At 41.4% G+C, this 17,897-nt stretch overlaps 1 protein-coding gene across 1 annotated transcript in view; it reads left to right on the plus strand.

The window, feature by feature from the left end:
- The window catches only part of PEX7 (peroxisomal biogenesis factor 7), a 77,419-nt gene extending 69,717 nt beyond the window's left edge, over positions 1–7,702 (plus strand). The window contains exon 10 of the mRNA XM_047860163.1: positions 7,216–7,702. Within this exon, the coding sequence (XP_047716119.1) occupies positions 7,216–7,284 (69 nt within the window). The 3' untranslated portion in view covers positions 7,285–7,702. The remainder of the gene's footprint in view (positions 1–7,215) is intronic.
- The last annotated feature ends 10,195 nt before the right edge of the window (positions 7,703–17,897 follow it).

Genomic DNA, 17,897 nt, shown 5'->3' on the forward strand with positions numbered 1-17,897 from the left:
CCTACTTGTCCTGGACGCTATAATTCCTCTATCGTTGCCCATATCTCGCTGCATTGTCGGTGTCTGTTTACTTATTCATTTCTCTGCTGGACTCCAGATCTGTGGAGTCAGAGATCAGGACCATCTTGTTTACTGTAGTGTCCTCAGCATACTTCTGATGGAGGACATGCTCAATAAATATTTGTTAAATAAATGAATATATGTGTGTGTGTGTGTGTGTGTGTGTGTGTGTGTATATATGAATTATGTTTTTTATGGCTTTGTAATGCAGAGGAATAGTTGACGAACAGTTCCTGGGACATAAAAGAAAGCTGTCTGTGAAGTCTCTTTAAATAATATTCATGACACTCAAAAATCCTGTAAAACCTATACAACCTATTGCCTTCACTGAGATCTCTAACCTCATACCTGACTAGGTGCTCCTCCCCATGAATGAGACTCTACCCCAGAAAGTCCTTGGAGGAGGAAAACCAGTGCTCAAACCTGCATTCATTCATTCATTCATTCATTCAACAGGATTTACTAGTTTTACCATATATAAAACGTAAGGAATACAGATTTGGTCAAGATAGATAATTGCTGACTCTAAAAAAAGAAAACCCTCTTCAGGTTTAATTACACAGAAAACCCTACTCAGATTTAATTACACAAAAATGTTTACATCCATATGTGAATGTTGTTAGAAAACAGAAACTGTATTACCCAGCACGCTTTCATTTTCTTCCTGGTCATCATAAAGCAACAGGGCCTGATTTATTGTACAAGTGTTGTAATGTGTTCAGCTCTAATGCCTGAAAGCTTTTGCTCTATTTGTCCCTTTTATAACAGACTTTTCCCCGCTAAATCTGTATTTTATTTTGTCTTGTGCATTAATCTCTAAACCACTTCAGTCCATTTAGAACTCAACAGGATGGGGTGTCTGGGTGGCTCAGTTGGTTAAGTGTCCCACTCTTGGTTTCGACTCAGGTCATGATCTCAGGGTTCATGGGATCAAGCCCGGCTTGAGGTTCTGCACTGGACATGGAACCTGCTTAGGATTGTCTCTCTCCCTGTCTGTGCCCTCCTCACTCACACATTCTCTCTCTCTCAAAATAAATAAGCTTTAAAAAAAAAAAAACCTCAACAGAGTGCAAATATCAAATAAAATAAATAAAAATATTGGTTTTAACCATAGCTTATATGATTAATACAATTTTCTCATGTTTTTAAGTAGAAATTCTGGAATCTGGCTCATGCAGAACAGGATCACGAAGCTACATAAACTCTGGGTGTAGGAATGCTTCAGGGAGGGCTGGTGTTTTTCTTCAAAGATAGTTTAGTCGTGTTTCTTTTTCCTTAGTTCTCCTCCCAATTCGCTATCTTCCTACCACATATCAACCTACCAGATTTGAACCTTTAATTTTAAATAAATGTGAAAACATGGCACAAGATGTTTTCCATTATATTAGTGGCAGATGAACTTTTTCTTTCTCAAGAAAGGAAGAGAATTCTCCCTCAAGAATATTTGAATCTGGGGCGCCTGGATGGCTCGCTCAGTTAAGCATCTAACTCTTGATTTCGGCGCAGGTCATGATCTCATGGTTCATGGGTTTGAACCCTGAATCAGGCTCTAGGTTGACAGTGTGGAGCCTGCTTGGGATTCTCTCTCTTTCCCTCTCTCTCTGCCCCTCCCCTGCTCGCTCACTCATGCTGTCTGTCTCTCTCTCTCAAAATAAATAAACTAAAAAAAAAAAAAAGAAGAAGAAGAAGAATATTTGAATCCTACAAAATTTGGGATTTTTTTTTAATCAGCAGCAAAAAAATTCCTGCACTTGACAAAAGCCCAGTTAAGAAAATTGATATACATCAGGCATTCTCTATCTAGGGTTCTCCATTCTGGCTGCATTTTAGAATGTTCCCTAGGTGATTATAATACTCAGCTGGGGAATGCTCTGGATTAACTTCTTTTGAGAATCTGAAGAAAATGATTGATTCTTTCTACCCTCCCACCAAAATATATATACACACAAAATGTTGCATTTACAGACTCTCTGAATTCCCTCTGTGAGCTTGATTTGGAAATCCCAGGCTGTACATCAGCCCTGGGTGATACCAATGAAGCTGACCCCCAGTACCACACTTTGAGAACCAGTGCTTTGAGGATAGGGACCAGCCCTCTGTGTTTTCACAAGTCTCCCAGGTGATTTAGTGTGCTTTAGCACACTAAAGCTTGAGAACCACTGCCCTAAAGAAAGACTTCCAGAAAACGACAGTTGAATAGAATGCTTTTGGCTTATTTCAGGGTTAGATGTTTGAAAAAACAGCCATATGAAGAATGACTTTGTATGTTTTGTAAAACCACTCTTTCGGCACTGAATGACTTTTGTGATGGGAGCATGTTATATATTTCTCTTATAGCCAGTCAAGTGGTAGGAAAAATTTTATCTCTTCCAATGAACTCATAAAATGATCATGATATTTGCATATCTTACATTATCGTTTGCTTTTTTTTTTTTTTTCTGCCTTTGCTGCCAGGAGATGTAGAGCTCAATTTCATGCCCAATTTTAGCAATTATTCTTAGCTTTGTTTTCTAGCATAATTATCTGCCTATTCTTTCATTTCCTGTTTGTTCTTTTAATGAAATGGCTTTTCTGTTACCGTGTTATCTCCTGTGAGAAAGCAAGGGTCGTTACGTTCTATAGAAATAAATAATGGTTACCCTGTCGAGGCAAATAAGCTATATTCCTGTCTGTGGCCATGTTAAAGAATAATTTCAAAACAGCGATCATGACTCTCACACAGATGTATTATGAACATGGGTTAAAGATTTATGCAACTCATGATAGATTTTACAACTAGCTCAGAAGAACCAAAGAACAGACATATATAGACAATCACTGAATGCTGAGATGCACCTACTAATAGGTGCAAAACTGGTCGATATCCACAGGGCAATAAAGTGTAATGGTTGGAATTCACTCTGGGGGGTAGGAAGAAGAAGCATCAGTTGCAGGTCCACAGGACAACATTCACTTGCAACTTTAATGGATGAGAATCATTTGATTACTATCAGTTTTCTATGACTTTCAGAGCTGTAAAATAATCCAGTCAAAGACAGTGAAAGGCATAGACCCCTATAGAATCAGGAATCCTGTGGGGCCCTAGGACAATGCCAGCATTTCCCCAAAACAACACCTAGCAATCTTTTTGCTGATGGCCGGCTTTCAGTTTTCCTGACAGCAAGGTAATGGGCGAGGAAGTGAGTCCTCTTATCGGAGACTGAAACTGAGAAAGAGGATCTTTAGTAGATGAGAAAGGAGATACCCTATTATCGTCTTCTTCTCATTCTGTATCCCGGGTGTGGCCTTGAAGGAGTCATCATAGCCAAGAGTGCCTTCCTGGAGACGGGAGGGAAAGATGGCTTTTGTCGTGAAAAAGCAGGATAGGAGCTAGGAAAGATTCCTCACTTTGTGTGACCGGCTAAAGAATGAGTCAGTCTCTTCCTGTAAAGCAGATTGTGTATTTTCATGGCATTCGCTCTACTTTTCTATCTTTCGGTCTTTTTGTTAACCCTTATTTTTAGCAAAGTATTTTTTTTTAATGTCTTTCAGGCTGGCCTCAGATGGGTAATCAGGGACATTAAGAAAGAGCCTGTGTTTCCTCTCAGTCACAGAATTAAGTGGGAAGCAGAGCTTCCAGAGGCCATTGAGGTGGTGGTGGTCATTAATGAGAGCCCTACCCACCACCATCAGGAACCACACTGTCATCTTTCCTTACCAGGAAATCTGCTGTGCCTGCCTACCTCAGAGAGTCAGGAGCCTCTTTGTTGGTTTAGTAAAGTGTTTTTCTTCTTACATTATTATTATTATTATTATTATTATTATTATTATTATTATGTTAAGTAGGCTTCACACCCAGCGTGGAGCCCATTGCTGGGCTTGAACTCACAGCCACCCAGGCATCCCAGTATTGTTTTTTATTGTAAGCTTTTTTAAACTTGTAGCTGGGGGCTAATTAATCAGTTAATGGAGAAATATTATTTGCATTAATTTGAATCAACTATTCATAATTCTGTATCATTGCAGTTTGGGGTCTTTTTGATATACCAATTAACTTATAGATTTGTGAACATTTACTGATTCATTGGCCTTGACATTTTTTAGTTATTGTAAGTTGAGTAAATAACATATGGAAAGGTCTAGCACTTGAAAAAGTATACATAGATCAGATAGGGGTAAATTAATATAATGATCTTTGTATCCCATGATATAAAAACTTATAATTGCAGGATTAGACAGATGAGAAATGTCAGTTTGCCTTTTATGAAGCACTGTTTATAGTGGACAGACTCCATTGATTGAGGTTCTGGTTCCAGCTCTGCTACTCTAGTATGAACATGAGAACACGATAATCTCTATAATCTTAATCTGTAAAATACATTATTTGAGCTAGTATCTATTGAGTCACTATTGTTATACCCAGACATGATCTATGCCCTCAAAGAGCTGAAGACACGTAGCAATAAATACATACAGCTGAATAGTGCAGGTGCTATGGATGACAGAGAAAGTGATGCTTAAATGATTCTTCAGAAGAGAGGTATCATCTCCAGGCAGAACAAGGCAAGGAGGAGACAGAAGGAGAGGGAGAAGAGAGGTTACTCAGGAGGGGATTGGGAAAAGGACAAGAGCACAAGGACAAGAGGCCCAGACTTGACTGTAGGCTCTGCAATAAGAAACAAAAGAAGTAGGTAGCAACCAAATGTTGAAGAGTCTGGTATTTAATGCTAAAATTAAAAAGTTTGACTAAAAGGTCTCTACTATTCTCTATAGTTGGGATTCTGATCTAAAATACTGTTATTGAGTGATAAGGAGTTAATATATTCAGATTAATCTGAGGGGTTCTTGGACACAGTCAGTTGACAGCCAGATGATTAGACTGTCCACTAAGACTTTGAGTTCCCTTGTGAAACTTGTAGCCTTTGTAACCATTAAAGGATGGGAAATTGAGTGAAAATACCTTTAGTCAAAATCTCTCTCATGCCACTTCATCCTTCATGTCACTGTCTACATTTTTTCTTGTGAAAAATTTCAAGTGCCTAAAAAGTAAACAGAATAGGATAATGAACTTCCATTACCCAGCATAACGATGATCAACATTCTTGTTTTATTTATTCCACTACTCATGTCCCATCCCCATTCAGTTATTATTATTATTGTCATTATTATTCTTACTACTTCTAGGTATCACTCATATACATCAAAATGTACAAGTCTTAGATATATGTTTTGACAGATACACTCTGTAATCTACATCCCAATGCAATAGAGAACATTTACATCTTCCTCCAAAATTCCCTTTTATCTCTTTCCAGTCTCTCCCTATCCCCATATCCACCTCCAACTAAAACAAAACAAAACAAAACATGACCCTATTTTTTTTTACCTTAGATTAAATTCTGCCTGTTTTAGAATATATAAGATATATATATATATATATATATATATATATATATATATATATATATATAAAATGATATATATTATGTTTTCTTCTTAAAGGTTTATATGTTTAGCTTTTATGTTTAGGTGTATGGCCCACCCACCGGAAATTATTTTTTGTTTATGGTGTGAAGTTGGGGCTGAGGTTCATTTTTTTTTTCCCATATGGATATCCAGTTCTAGCACCGTTAGTTGTAACGACTTTCCTTTCTCTATTGAATTGTTTTGGTACATTGGTTGAAAAGGTATTTTCCAAGTCTGGAGTCTATTCCTGAACTCTCTTCTGTTCCTTGATCTACTTGTATATCCTTATACCTATATTGCACTGTTCTGATTACTATAATTTTATGGTAAGTCTTGAGTCAGGTAGTGTAAATAGTACAGTTTTGTTGTTCTTTTTCAAGATTCTTTTGGCTCCTCTGGGTCCTCTACATATCCACATAAGCTTTAAAATTCATCTTGTCCATTTTCATTAAAAAAACCTGAGATAATGAATTATTTACAAATTATTGGGGGGGGGGTAGAATTAAATTGTTAATGATATGGAATCCATGAACATAGTTCCTCATTTATTTAGGCCTTCTTCAATTTCTTCTAGCAGTGTTTTCATTTTTAGTGTGGCTGTTTTGCACGTCTTTTGTTAAATGTGGTATTTTGTTATTTGATACTATTGCAAATGACTTTTTCAATTCTGTCCTGCTAGTATATAGAAATACGGTTGATTTTGTATGTTAATCTTATACTCTGATACATTGTGATACTCACAAGGTTTTTAACACAGATCCTGAGCACCATGGACTTTCTTCCCTTCAGTTTTTATGATTTTTTAGACCTAAATTTCCTTGTCTCCCGTGTCTGCCCCTAAAGAGGGCCAGTGTGAATGCCACAGCATTTGTGAAGTCTTCTGACACCACCCCACTTGGATTCAGATAGTTCCTCCTCTGAGAGTCTCTATTAGAGGACTTTCCACTTTGGGTCTTGTGTGAACCATTCTGTGAAGGCAAGAGCCATACTTTATCTCCTTTCTATCCCCATAATACCTAGCATGGTGCTTTGGTTCCCAGTTTACGAGTGGGTTTTTTCAACATTTACCTTGGGACACAGAGGGGATTATTTGGTTCGGAGGTGAGGTGGGGCCCAGGTAAGGTCATAGGGGACAGGAAATCCTTACAGGCAACTTCTATCAATTGGAAACAATCCGTGAAGTGTATCTGAAAAAGGGAAAATAGACCTTCCTATTTAAAATAATGGTTACCAGTGGGTGAATCTACTCCCACTTTAAATGACTTCCGCATTTGCTGCCTATCTGGAACATTTGTAGATTATGTTTCTTTTCTTTCTTTTTTTATTTTTTTTTATTTATTCTCAAGTCAGCTAACATACAGTGTAGTCTTGGCTTCAGGAGTAGATTCCAGTGATTCATCACTTATATACAACACCCAGTGCTCATCCCAACAAGTGCCCTCTTCAGTGCCCATCACCCATTTTCCTCACCCCCATCGACCCTCAGTTTGTCCTCTGTATTTAAGAGTCTCTTATGGTTTGCCTCCCTCTCTGTTTTTATCTTATTTTTCCTACGCTTCCCTTATGATCATCTGTTACGTTTCTCAGATTCCACATATGAGTGAAATCAAATGATTTCTCTGACTTATTTCGCTTAGCATAATACCCTCCAGTTCTATCCACGTTGTTGCAAATGGCAAGATTTCTTCTTACTTCCTTTTTGTCTTCTAGGTGGCTGATTGTGCTTGGGATGAAACGATAAAGATATATGATCCTGTTTGCCTTACTATGCCTGCTTGAGATATACTCCTCCAGTCAGAAACAAAGGAGATTGTCTGAGAACTACTTAACAGGGAATAAATGAACTATTAATGACATAGATATGCTTTTATATGCTATGCAGATTTCAAATTTTAAAAATTGACCCTGGAATCAGTTTTGAGGCAGCTGATAAAGACTTTGGCTCACCATATAAGCCTGGTACATAAGCCATATTTCTTAAAATCCTAAGAAATAATTGATGTGATGGAATATCTTGTAGTATCCATTAAACTGTAATCTCTGTGTTATAAAGTGGATTAAAATATGGGAGATCTGTAGATTATATTGTTAGTGATATATTTCATTTTTAATTTGCCACTTTTGATGTAAAATATAATCACTGCTGTTGGTAAAAATCAAAATAAACTACATCTCTTGATTACTTATGATTTTATGACATCCTATCAAGGTTGCTTTTTCTAACATAGTATACATATGAATATAGTGCTATATGTAATATAGAGGTATCTGTGGTTCAATAACAGGGCTCTAATATAGATTTGATTTATTCAGCAATATTTATTGAGTGTCTACTGTGTTCTTGACATAGAGACTGAATGAGACTGTCTCAAGGATGGGTGGCATGCTTTAAGAACATGGAATGCTATGAGTTAAGAGCTTACATGTTTTTTATATTTATTCACATCTTTTTAGGTAGTATAAGCTTTGCTCTATATTTCTCTTTCCTACTTTTCTACCGTCAAATTTTTAAAAAAATTGGTCACTGGGAAAAAAGTGTTAGGTCCTAATAAGTTTCAAGCAGTTGCCCTTGAAAGTAGCCCTAGGTAATACTATAAACCCTCCTTAGTACTGCCCTAAATCTCCTTGAAAAATCCCTAAGTGCGGATGACCTGTAAAAACAAAATGTGTGGAAAGGGAAAAATTGGTAAAACAAGCAACTATATAATATGATATTTTGTCATTAAATTTTTAACAAGGTATTGAGGATTCTTAATTTTTTTAATGTTTATTCATTTTTGAGAGAGCACAAGCAGGGGAGGGGCAGAGAGAGCAAGACAGAATCCCAAGCCGGCTCCAGGCTCTGAGCTGTCAGCACAGAGCTTGATGCAGGGCTCGAACTCACAACTATGAGATCATGACCTGAGTAGCAGTCAAAGCCCAACCCACTGAGCCACCCAGGTGCCTCACTGAGGATTTTTAAAAAGCAAAATATACTTGCAGTAATCACAACAAAAATAAATTAGAACCTATGTATGTTGCCTAATTAACATATTTACTTGTTCCAGAAAAAAAATGACAGCTTACAACATACAAAAACAAGATGACACAAAAGATAGAAGAAAAGGAGACAAAGTGAAGCCATGAGTGGAGCTTAAAAATCTATGCATTGGGGCGCCTGGGTGGCTCAGTCAGTTAAGCATCTGATTTTGGCTAAGGTCATGATCTCACAGTCTGTGAGTTTGAGCCCCACATGGGGCTGTGTGCTGACAGCTGAGAGCCTGGAGCCTGCCTCAGATTCTGTGTCTCCCTCTCTCTCTGCCCCTCCTCCGTTCACTCTCTCTTTCTCTCTCTCAAAAATAAATAAACATTAAAAAAAATTCTTTTTAAAATCTATGCCTCAAAGTGCTTTAGAAAGTTGCTCCTTGGAGCACCTGGGTGGCTCAGTCAGTTAAGTGTGTCTTGAATTCAGCTGGGGTCATGATCTCCCAGTTCATGAGTTTGAACCCTGCCCCGGGTTCCTCGCTGATGGTGTAGAGCCTGCTTGGGATTCTGTCTCTGCTCTGCCCCTCCCCTGCTAGCTCTCGTATCTCTTTCTCTCAAAATAAATAAATAAACATTAAAAAGAAAAAAAGAGAAAGAAAGAAAGAAAGAAAGAAAGAAAGAAAGAAAGAAAGAAAGAAGAAAGAAAAAGAAAGAGGGAGGGAGGGAGGAGGGAAGGAAGGAAGGAAGGAAGAAAAAGAAAGAGGGAGGGAGGGAGGAGGGAAGGAAGAAAGAAAAAGAAAGAAAGAAAGAAAGAAAGAAAGAAGAAAGAAAGAAAGAAAGAAAGAAAGAAAGAAAGAAAGAAAGTTGTTCCTAGAAACATAAATAGGAAGCCTGGTTGAGTACACAGTTCAGTGCCCAAGACCTAAGGCAAGGACTTCATCCTAGTACCATGCCTGGTACCTAGAAGGTGCTCTGTAAATATTTGTTAAATGAATTAATGGTCTGGGGGAACAGTACAACTTTTTTTTAAATGTTTTATTTATTTATTTATTTATTTATTTATTTATTTATTTATTTGAGAGAGAGAGACAGAGAGAGAGCATGTGAGCAGGGGAGGAGCAGAGAGAGAGGGAGAGACAGAATCCCAAGCAGGCTCCATGCTGAGAGTGCAGAGCTCCACTCTGGGCTCTGTCTCACGACCTTGAGATCATGACCTGAGCCGAAATCAAGAGTCGAAAGCTTAACCAGCTGAGCCACCCAGGGATCCCAACTCTTTTTAGTCTTAAATTGTTTTTGAGAAGCCCCCTAACGAGGACACTGCTTTCTTAACATGAATACAATGTAAGGAACAAGGAGCTCAGACACATCCTTACAGCTGTCGCGATGATGAAGCTCGTCAATCTGTTTCACGCTTCCCTCCAGAACTAGTGACATCACACTAAGTACAGTTCAGTAAAAGCAGGTTCACAGTGGGCGCTCTCTGTATCAGCCAAATTTTAAATAGACCTTTAAAAACACCTAACCAGATCACATTTACTGTGTGAATTTACGTTTACAATGAAATAAATTACTTATTTATTTTCCTTGTAGAATGCGAGAGAGTTTATTAAAATAATCTGTCATGTATCTTTTGAAGCAGATACTTGTGATTTAAAAACTACCATCTCTCTTGATCTTCCCCCCTCAATTTGTAGGATGTTAGAGATGTGTGGAACAGTAACTCTGTAATACTGAACTCAGATTCTTAGAGTCTCACAATATGAGAGAGTTTGGGTTTATCCAGTGGGTGCCCTGGAGCTAAGATTGGAAAACTAGAAGGAAAGGGGCTGGATTCTCTCCTGAAAGAGAATTCCCGAGATTTTTAACTTCTTGGTAGTTCACAAGCCGGGCAGTATCTGGACAGCATTTGTGTCTTAGCTGTTGAGCTCTTAGCTTTCATCCCTCCTGCCTCCCCAACTTCTTCTGTGATCTGGGCACAATGTGAGATGATTTCTGTATGTTATTTCTTTGATTTTTATAATGTCCCTGAAAGGAAGCCCTCCCAGTTTTCCAGACAAAGAAATGAAGGCCCTCAGGAGTCCTAAGAGCCAACAGGTATGAAGCTGGAATGTGAAACTTGCTCTGACTGGATCCGAACCCGTGGTCCTGCCACCTAGCCTTCCTTTCCTAGGAATAACAGAAATTGGCCCACAGAGAAGTAGTAAACGTGTGGAACTCTCTGGTGACTAGCTCTTGAGAGAGCTTCTCTGAGAGAAGCGACAAAATGGAGTTTTCCAAGTCAAAATTGCTAAGAACCTGCCCCAGGGTCTGGAGTGACCCTACCAAGGTATGTCACCCCCAGGGACATCCAGGCTGAGAGCCTACTGTCTCTTCTGCCCATGGCACTTTTTTTTTTTTGTTAATTTTTTTTTTCAACGTTTATTTATTTTTGGGACAGAGAGAGACAGAGCACGAACGGGGGAGGGGCGGAGAGAGAGGGAGACACAGAATTGGAAACAGGCTCCAGGCTCTGAGCTGTCAGCCCAGAGCCTGACACGGGGCTCGAACTCACGGACCGAGAGATCGTGACCTGGCTGAAGTTGGACGCTTAACCCACTGCGCCACCCAGGCGCCCCTGCCCATGGCACTTTTTAACTGACCAACTTGGCTATCCTTTGGCTTCTCCCAAAATGAACTCAATGATTTCTTAGCAGGCCTCTTGTTGAGTGAGATAATCCACTTAAATATTTTTTTGCTTCAGAGATATGCTGAAGTCTATGTCTCCTGCCTCCCCCAGCCAGGTCTCCCCACAGCTCAGTTTCTTCTAACCAAACCCAACTTTCTCATTAATGGGCTCCTCTGGCACATGCTTTCCCATGTGCCAATAGTCTCCACCCAGGCACTCAAGCTAAAGACCTAAATCCCATTCTTGTGCCTTCCCTTTTTCCCACCTCTCCACTCGAAGATGCATCACATAAGTCCTGCCCCTTTTCTCCCCTAAAATACTTCTCCATTCTGTCCCCGGCCTTCAATCCAACCACTGCTGCCCTGGTTCATGCCATTGTTAAGTTTTCTCTGGACAACCCCAGCAGATGATCCAATCCCTTCCCAAATGAGGAATCTGTTTCTAGTTTTGTGCCCTTGGAGCAATCCTCCCCAAAACAGCTGCTGGAGATGGATCTAGAAATGCAATCTGATGACATCAGAGTGTAAAACCTTTCTCTGCCTATAGGATTGCCCTCAGGAAAAAGTTCAAGCTCACTCATCAGACTGTGGTCCTTTGGGGCTGGCCCCTGCCCCTCTGCAGCATCGCATCTGTCCTTGTGGTCACCAACTTTGTGCTCCACACCCATGGGCTCACAGGCTCCCCTAAATAAATAATGCAAGTTTTCATTTCTACCTTTGTTCAAGGCAGTGTATGTGCCTGGATTGCCCTGTTCTTGGCTCAGTGAATCATTTTTTATTATAGTTGATACGTGATATTACATTAATTTTTAGGTATATATTGGTTTGACAAATTCTTATCCATCATTTGAAAGTCATGTGAAATGACTAAAGAAAAGGACTGATAACATACAAAAATTAAAATAGCAAAAGGTGTATTTGTAACATATGTAACAAATGGTTTAATATCCACAATTTAAAGAGCTCTCAAAACTCACTGAGACAGCCAAACATAAAAGTGGACAAAGGATATCAATAGATAATTGACAGATGTAAAAATGCAAATGTTTAATACAATTAAAAAAAAAACACCCAAACTTTGTCTAATTTGATGATAAAGAAATGCAAATTAAAAGATTTGATTCTATTTTTTTGCTTTTCAGTTTGGCAAACAATAAAATATTGCTAATATCCAATATTAGTGAAAGTGAGAGCACTGTTACATACCTTTTTGGAAAGCAATTTGGCAATAAAAAATTTAATTTTTTTCAACTTTTTTACTTAAATTCTAGTTAGTTAACATAGTGTAATATTCTTTTCAGGAGTAGATTTTAGTAATTCATCACTTAATATGACATCCAGTGCTCAACACAAATGCCTTCCTTAATGCCCCACACCTATTTAGCCCATTCCCCCCCCCCCCCATCAACCCTCGGTTCTCTATCATGAAGAGGCTCTTATGGTTTGTTTCTCTCTCTTTCTTTTTCTCCCTTCTTCCTATATGTTCATCTGTTTTGTGTCCTAAATTCCACATATGGGTGAAATCATATAGTATTTGTCATTCTCTGTCCGACTTATTTCACTGAGCATAATATCCTCTAACTCCATCCACATCATCGCAAATGGCAAGATTTCATTCCTTTTGATGGCTGAGAAATATTCCATTGTGGGTATATATGCCACATCTTTATCCATTCATCAGTCGGTGGACATTTGGACTCTCTCCATAGTTTGGCTATTGTGTTTGTTTATTTTTGAATTTTTTTTTAATGTTTTTATTTATTTTTGAAGGAGAGAGAGAGACAGAGCATGAGTGGGGGAGGAGCAGACAGAGAGGGAGACACAGAATTCGAAGCAGGCTCCAGGCTCTAAGCTGTCAGCACAGAGCCAGATGCAGGGCTCGAACCCACAAACTGTGAGATGATGACCTGAGCCGAAGCTGGACGTTCAACCGACTGAGTCACCCAGGCGCCCTGGCTATTGTTGATAATGCTGCTATAAACATTGGGGTGCAGGTACCCTTCGAATCTTCATTTTTGTATCCTTTCAGTAAATATCTAGCAGTGCAATTGCTGGATCATAGGTTAGTTCTATTTTTAACTTTTCGAGGCACCTCCACACAGTTTTCCAGAGCAGATGCACCAGTTTGCATTCCCACCAACAATGCAAGAGGGTTCCCCTTTCTCTGCATCCTTACCAACACTTGTTGTTTCTTGTGTTGTTAATTGTAGCCATTCTAACAGGTGTGAGGTGGTATCTCATTGTGGTTTTGATTTGTATTTCCCTGAGGATGAGTGATGTTGAGCATCTTTCATGTGTCAATTAGCCATCTGGATTTCTTCTTTGGGAAGATGTCTATTCATGTCTTCTGCCCATTTCTTAACTGGATTATTTGCTTTTTGGGTGTTAATAAGTTCTTTATAGATTTTGGATGGCAATAAAGATTTTAAGTTACAGACTCAGCTGTTCCAGTCCTAGGATTCCCTGTCTGTACCCTGACACCCCAAATACTCACAGAGTATGTAAGAACAAATGTCCAAGGGTATCCATTACATCATTGTTGGGTAAAATCTAGATGCCTGTCTACAGAGGAAAGGTTATACTATAGAACAGTCATTTAAAAGAATAAGATAGAACTATGGAAAGACACCCTGCTATTGATATGTGTATTAGTTATCTATTTCTGTGTAACAGATCACCCCAAAACATAGCAGCTTAAAACAAACATTTATTTATCTTAGAATTTCTATAGGTCAGGAATCCAAGCGTAGCTTAGCTGCGTTGTTCTGGCTCAGAATGTCTCAGGACAGTGCAGTTAAGCTGTCACCTGGGTCTGCAGGTATCAGAAGCTCAATAGGGGCTGAAGGATCAGCCTGGATCAACCTGGTCGTTAGCAGGCCTCACATACTCACCAGGTGGGACCCTCCACAGGTGGCCTGAGTGTCCCTATAACATGGCATCTGGCTTCCTCCAGACTGAATGATAAAAGAGAAAGAAAATTCAAGACAGAAGCTTCAGTCTTTTATAACCGAGCCTCGGGGAGTGACACCATCACTTCTGCTGTGTCCTATTGGTCACACAGACCAGCCCTGGTAAAAAGTAAAAGGGTTAACCAAAGGTGTGAATGCGAGGAAGCAGAGATCTTAGGGGCTTGTTATCACAGTATCTTAAAAAAATTTTTTTAATGTTTATTTTTGAGAGGAGAGAGAGAGAGAGCGTGCACGAGCTAGCGGGGGAGGGGCAGAGAGAGAGAGGGAGACACAGATTCCGAAGCAGGCTCCAGGCTCTGAGCTCTCAGCACAGAGCCCGATGTGGGGCTCGAACTCATGAACCTCGAGATCATGCCCTGAACCGAAGTAGGATGCTTAACCAACTGAGCCACCCAGGTGCCCCACAATATGCTTTTTAAAATAGCAAATTATAGACAAATATGTAAAAGTCCTAATTTTATTATTTTTTAAAAGGGGATTCTGTTTGTGTAAATATATATACATAAAAAACTTAAAGGTTTACACCAGTACCCCCCAGCTCTGTGCAGTGGGGTTGGTGTGGGGTTGGTGGTGGGGAATATTGAAGATAGCATTTTAGTTATTGTTATAAAGTTTGTTTTCCTTTTACATACTATAATGTGAATGGGTTACTTTTTAAAAATTTATTTATTTATTTATTTTGAGAGAGAGAAGGTGCACAGGGGAGGAGAAGAGAGAGAGGGAGAGAGAGAATCGCAAGCAGGCTCTGAGTGGAGCTCGATCTCACGAATTGTGAGATCATGACCTGAGCGAAAATCAAGAGTCTGATGCTTTAACCGACTGAGTCACCCAGGCGTCCTGAGAATGGGTTACTTTTACAATTAAAAATAATGAAATAACATATTTCCTCTTCCAGGAAGTCTTCTCTGATACCCCCTTCTAAAGCTGATATTATTTCCCTCCTTAGCGGTCTCTTGTTTCTGCCACACGACCCCACTGTTGCATACGCATCATTGTGTTGCCTCACCTGCACCTGCGAATTCCTGAGAACTAAGATGAGCACTCATCTTTAAATCCTCTGTGGCTAACCAAGTGCCTGGCCCAAAATACTTGCTCTGTATGTTTGCCAAATCAATGAACTGAAGGATTTATTTAATGCCATCAGTATGTATTAGGTAGCTCCAAAGATAATGGAGCTTGAGTCTAGACCCTTGGTACCAGTAGGTCAAATAGCTTTTTGACCTTCAGATCTACATTCTCGTTCAATTAACCTTGCTAAACATAGTATTCTTGTTTTTCCCATTTTTCTTTAGGAGATATCTAGTAATTGGTGTAGCTGATGGTATTAATTTTTTTTAAATGAAAGCCCTAATGGAAAAGAATTATATGCAATAAAGTGGAGAAAATGAACTGTTTCATGCCAATGTAGGTTTCAAATATTAAGCAAAATTTTCTTGCCTAAATGAGAAGGGTGAGATAGCTGAATCAGCCCCAAATCTTTTACCTAATGTTAGTATCACAAATGGAAGCAATTATAATTGCTGGCAGAAATGAATCATTCCCAAACTAGGTCTACGCAGACAGGTCTTTATTATGTTCACTTAAGATGGCTTAAAGAAACCATCCTTTAATTGGAATGGTCCCCAGAAGCAGAGATCTGGTATTCGCTGATTTCTTTAAAGAGTTAATCTTCAAAGTTTTTTTTTTTTTTTAAATCTGAGTATACTTTGTATGCTTTGTATATATGCTTATACTACACACATGGGGTCCCTTGCTTCAGACCCGGTTTCCTCAAGAAAAGAACATCCCATGAAAAACAGAATCCGTGAAGCAGCCACTAGTGTGTAACCATAGCTATTAGCAACAGAAACAAAGAATTTCCCAGGGAACCGGAAGCATAGGTTTCAGTACATTGCTTTCCAGAGGTATTCCTGGAAAGTTGACACACTGAGCCATTTGTAAGCATTTTCTTGAGTGTCCACTTGAGGGGGGGGGGGGGGCGGGAAAGTGGCCCTACCAGGCGCTGGGCACGTGAGCTGGAGGACTGGTTGAGACCTAGGTCTCTCCCACCAAAGTGAGCTCCCAGCTCCTGGAAAGCTGGCCCAGAATAAGGACTGTGGTGATGCTGCCAATACCGGATGTAAATTATTTTTCTGGTAAAAATTGTCGCGGCTTCAACATCTGGGCTGGAAGTGTCTCCTTCAGCACAGAGGTGGAAGTGTGGAGGAGAAGAAAGAATCACCAAGGAAATGGTTCGTGCATAATAGTTCGTGCAGCAGTTCAGGGTTAGGAGGTTGGGATCCTGCTGCAGGTGGGTGGTTAAGAAAAGTGAACGAAAGGGAGGGGTGGTTCGAAGCAATTTGGAGCTCTCTTCCTCGCTCCCAAACCCTAGCCAAGTCCATAATTTTTAAGCAGCGCGAAAACTCTGCCTGGCTCTTGGCTGTGATCTGGGCTGAGCGAACCGCTTTGCTGCTCCTGAGTTTCCGGGTCTAGGAGTTACTTTCCAGGGAGCGAAATTCAGATCAAAGGGTCACAGAAGCTTTGTACCCGCAGCAATTGAGAATTCCCTTTTTCTTCCGGCCGGACGAGACAAGTAAATAGTTCTCAAGTCCTGCCGGGAAGCCGACCTGCCCTGGCCGGGGGTGGGGGAGGTAGGAGGTAGGGGTTGTCCTGCTCTCCAAAGCAGTCAGTCAATGACTACCCGCTAGGCTGCGTTCGGTTCCCGGGGATCCAGAGAAAGCTACGTCCAGTCTCGGCTCTGTCTTGGTCCTGGGTTCCTGCCCCCGCTACGCCCTCTCTCCCCTGCCAACACACCCCCTCCACCTCCGAGCGAGGCCAGTGGCTCCCGCCCACCCTGGGGCACCGTCGCCCCCGCGATCCACCAAAACGGTGGATGGTTCTCCCTCCCGAGACTTAGTTTCTGCTTTTACGCTCATTTCACGGCTTTGCCCCACTTGGAACGTGTGCCCTTGCCTCCGCCCCAGACTACGCAGCCCTGCGAGGCCACGGACCCTCCCCCCTAAAAAAAAAAAAAACACCCCCCCCCCCCTCACCCCGAGCCACTGGAGTAATCCCAGGTCCCTCCCTGGAAGGCGCACTGACTGGGGAGCGCGTTGCCCGCGCCGGGAAGAAGCCAGCCCTAGCGCCCTAAAGCACTCCGGGGCGGCGTCCTGGGGCCGTGGGTTCCTTCAATGTGGGGGCGTTGGCGCCCGAGCACCGGGAAGCCCCGCAGCCAGCTGGCACCGACTTTTTTCCATTTCCTGGCCGACAGTTGGACATGGTCCGGCGGCTGCGCCGGGAGGGACCGTGGATAGAAAAGCGGCTGTGCTGCGGGTGTGGGGACGGGGGAGGGTTCCTGGGGGTGCTGTCACTTGTTGCGGTTCTCGAAAACAGTGCTAGACCCTGGAGGGCTGTTGTTTCTAAAATCTTCTTTGGCTGTGCCCGGGATCCCCCAACCCGCGCTCCTGGGTTCGGGGCTGGAAAGAAGAGGCGAGCGGGAGCCTCTGGCTTTTGCGGAGGCGGGACGAGGGGGGGGGCGGCGCCCAGGGGTGGGCGCTGGGGTGCCCGAGAGGTGCGTGTCCGGTCCCGCGTGCGGCAGCGGCGGGAGCTTCCAGGCGCAGAGCGTCCGCCCTGACTGTGAAACGGCGCGGGACACAACCCATTGCAGCTCGTCACATACTTACAAATCGCTGTCGCTAGGGTTCCCGCCACTCCTCTCAGACCAGCCCCCCCACCCCTGCCACTTTTCGGAGTCCCCCGCCCCCGTCACTGCCTCCCGGGAGCTGCGGGGCAGTCGGACGCGGAGCGGTGGAGCGG

Source organism: Prionailurus viverrinus, chromosome B2 (assembly GCF_022837055.1).
Source record: "Prionailurus viverrinus isolate Anna chromosome B2, UM_Priviv_1.0, whole genome shotgun sequence".
Classification (NCBI taxonomy): domain Eukaryota; kingdom Metazoa; phylum Chordata; class Mammalia; order Carnivora; family Felidae; genus Prionailurus; species Prionailurus viverrinus.